Source organism: Rhinopithecus bieti, unplaced genomic scaffold (genome assembly GCF_001698545.2).
Source record: "Rhinopithecus bieti isolate Rb0 unplaced genomic scaffold, ASM169854v2 scaffold_12070, whole genome shotgun sequence".
NCBI classification, from domain to species: Eukaryota; Metazoa; Chordata; class Mammalia; order Primates; family Cercopithecidae; genus Rhinopithecus; species Rhinopithecus bieti.
This window is the reverse complement of record NW_016807449.1, coordinates 2578525-2582021: the sequence shown is the minus strand read 5'-3', so window position 1 is coordinate 2582021 and position 3497 is coordinate 2578525. Positions and strand designations below refer to the sequence as shown.

The following is a 3497-nucleotide window of genomic DNA, read 5'->3' as shown; positions in this document are numbered from 1 at the left end:
TTTTTTTTTTTTTTTTTTTTTTTTTTTTAGAGATAGGGTGGTCTCACTATATTGCACAGCTGGTCTCGAACTCCTGGGTTCAGGCGATCCTCTGGCCTCAGCCTCCCAAAGTACTAGGATTACAGGCATGAGCCATAGCACCCGACCCTACATTTTCAAATGAAATTCTCATTCTCCAAACCTGTTACTTACTCTGGTGCCAATCACCTTCAGATAGCAAGAGAGACTTGTGCATTTTTTTAGGTGGGGGAAAGTTTTATATGTGATCACCATAAATGGAAAACCTGTTCCATTTGGCACAGAGAGGAATAAGCAAGCCACACAGAAGCCAAATACAATGAAAAGCAAACAAAGGTGTTTCCCTACTTGCTAGGTGGCTGTTGCCAGCTCCACTTTTTGAGCCCGAGGCCTGCTTTTCTCGTTCAAAAGAGTAGCAAAGGGTTAGGCATTCAAAAATATTCCAGCACCCAGCTGAGCCTCTCTCCTTGACAGTCGTCAGGAGAACTGAAAAAGGAATGACTTTCTCACTGCGTTATTCAAGGTTATTTTAAGCTCCGTGTGAAGTTCGTGTCGCGTTGCCTCTGGCTGGGACTGGTATGCGAGCCCCATTTCAGGAAACACTGCGTTCTTTCCCTGGCTCCTCATAGCTCCGTGGAGGAGGCTGCGCTATTACTGTCTTTTCATTAGAGGAGGAAATCTAGGCTCAGAGAGGTGAAGCCGCTCGCCCAAAGTCACACAGCCGCGTCAGCCCCTAGCACGTGGGCTGTCCCTAAGTTACCCTCTGGATGTCCTTTCTCATGGTGAACATCTTGTGTTTGGATGGGGGCACAGCGAGGATACCCCCAGTGGCCCTCTGCCTTTGCACTTGAGGCTCCGCAGATGATGGTGACCCACCTCTTCCTGCTCAGGCTTTCTGGACTCACTGGCTTCCTTCCCATGGGGAAGGGGGACTGTCTTCGGCTCCAGTCTCTCCCTGAGGCGATCAGAGCCAGGGCCAGGGGTAGCGTGGACTCTGACTGCCTCTGCGGGTGCGGGGTCAGTGTCAACAGCCCCTCTCCAGAAGCATGAACACACCGACCGGATGCTGGGGTCGGGGGGCAGCCCTGGGTTCACGCTCCGCCCTCGCACCCCCAGAGGGACCTTGTGCCAGTGTGGGCGCCCCCGGACCGCCCACCCTGCAGTGGCCATGGAGGATGCCTTCGGGGCGGCCGTGGTGACCGTGTGGGACAGCGATGCACACACCACGGAGAAGCCCACTGATGCCTACGGAGAGCTGGACTTCACGGGGGCCGGCCGCAAGCACAGCAACGTGAGGCAGGCCTGTGTGGGCAGGGCCCGGGCACCAGGGGCTGCATGCTCGGGGCTCCACAGTGGAGCCGGGACGCCCGCGCTGAACGCTGGTCCTCTCCGCCCATCCTTGTCTTTGCTCTGTGTGTCCCCTCTGCCCCACCTGTCTTCTCTCTGAGGTGGTCTCCTTCTCTCTGTGTCTCTGTCTCCCTCTGTCTCTGTGTCCCTCTCTCTGGATCTCTATCCCCCTCTCTCTCTGGGTCTCTGTCCCCTCTGTCTCTGGTTTCTATCTCTCTCTCTCTGTGTGTCTCTGTCCCCTCCCTCTGGATCTCTGTCTCCCTCTCTCTCTGGGTCTCTGTCCCCCTCTCTCTCTGGGTCTCTGTCTCTCTCTCTGTGTGTCTCTGTCCCCCTCCCTCTGGATCTCTGTCTCTCTGTCTCTGGGTCTCTGTCCCTTTCTCTCTTGAGTCTCTGTCTCTCTCTCTTTCTGGGTCTCTGTCCCCCTCATCTGGGTCTCTGTCTCCCTCTCTCTTGGGTCTCTATCCCTGTCTCTCTGGGTCTCTGTCCTGTCTCTCTGGGTTTCTGTCCCCATCTCTCCGGGTCTCTGTCCACATCTCTCCGGGTCTCTGTCCACATCTCTCTGGGTCTCTGTCCCTCTCTCTCTTGAGTCTGTCTCTTTCTCTCTCTGGGTCTCTGTCCCCCTCCCTGTGTCCCCCGCTTCCATGTGTCCACAGTTCCTCCGGCTCTCTGACCGAACGGATCCAGCTACAGTTTATAGTCTGGTCACACGCACGTGGGGTTTCCGTGCCCCGAACCTGGTGGTGTCAGTGCTGGGGGGGTCGGGGGGCCCCGTCCTCCAGACCTGGCTGCAGGACCTGCTGCGTCGTGGGCTGGTGCGGGCTGCTCAGAGCACAGGTGACCGAGGGTGGGTGGGGGCTGTCTCCCGGGCCTTGGCCTGCCTGCCATCTCCCCCACGACTCTGGGTGGCCTCCCCCGCCACCCAGTCTCTGTGTGTGTGCCTCTGTCTTACTCTCGGTTTTTCTCCCTCTGCCTCTGCGTGTTCCTCGGCGTCTGCGTAGGAGCCTGGATTGTCACTGGGGGTCTGCACACGGGCATCGGCCGGCATGTTGGTGTGGCTGTGCGGGACCATCAGACAGCCAGCACTGGGGGCACCAAGGTGGTGGCCATGGGCGTGGCCCCCTGGGGTGTGGTCCGGAATAGAGACACCCTCACCAACCCCAAGGTACAACCCAGGGACTTGGAAAAAAGGGACTGGAGGCCTGGGTTCCTGAAGTCTGAGGAAGGAGAGGCTGGGGGCCCGGATTCCTGGGTCTGAGGGAGGAGGGGCTGGGGGCCTGGGTCTGAGGGAGGAGGGGCTGGCGATCTGGACTCCTGGGTCTGAGGGAGGAGGGGCTGGGGATCTGGACTCCTGGGTCTGAGGGAGGAGGAGGGGCCCGGACCCCTGGGTCTGAGGGAGGAGGAGGGGCCCGGACCCCTGGGTCTGAGGGAGGAGGAGGGGCTTGTGTCTGTCCTGGCCCTGATGAGGAGACGCCCTGGTCTGGCCATTTTTCCCCTAGGGCTCGTTCCCTGCGAGGTACCGGTGGCATGGCGACCCGGAGGACGGGGTCCAGTTTCCCCTGGACTACAACTACTCGGCCTTCTTCCTAGTGGACGATGGCACGCACTGCCGCCTGGGGGGCGAGAGCCGCTTCCGCTTGCGCCTGGAGTCCTACATCTCACAGCAGAAGACGGGCGTGGGAGGTGAGTGGCTTCTTGAACCCGTGACCCACAACCCACGACCCCAGTGCTCAAGATCCTAGTAGTTTGGTCTGGCCGAAATTTGGGGAATTACCTATGGTTAAGTGTCTTTCCCCATCATTATTCATGTTTTTAAAAACCTCTGAGGCCGGGCGCGGTGGCTCACGCCTGTAATCCCAGCACTTTGGGAAGCCGAGGCAGGTGGATCACGAGGTCAGGAGATCGAGACCATCCTGGCTAACACGGTGAAACCCTGTCTCTACTAAAATACAAAAAATTAGCCGGGCGTGGTGGCGGGTGCCTGTAGTCCCAGCTACTCGGGAGGCTGAGGCAGGAGAATGGCGTGAACCCGGGAGGCGGAGCTTGCAGTGAGTGAGATCGCGCCACCGCACTCCAGCCTGAGCGACAGAGCAAGACTCCGTCTCAAAAAAAAAAATTAATTAAAAACAAACAAA

At 58.3% G+C, this 3497-nt stretch overlaps 1 protein-coding gene across 2 annotated transcripts in view; it reads left to right on the top strand.

Moving 5' to 3' along the window:
- LOC108535847 (transient receptor potential cation channel subfamily M member 4) overlaps window positions 1–3497 on the top strand; it is a 36399-nt gene that overhangs the window by 11233 nt on the left and 21669 nt on the right. For both annotated transcript variants that reach the window (XM_017882237.1, XM_017882238.1), the window contains 4 exons: window positions 1135–1309; window positions 2019–2199; window positions 2364–2527; window positions 2862–3045. In XM_017882237.1, coding sequence (XP_017737726.1) covers window positions 1135–1309; window positions 2019–2199; window positions 2364–2527; window positions 2862–3045 — 704 coding nt within the window. The remainder of the gene's footprint in view (window positions 1–1134; window positions 1310–2018; window positions 2200–2363; window positions 2528–2861; window positions 3046–3497) is intronic.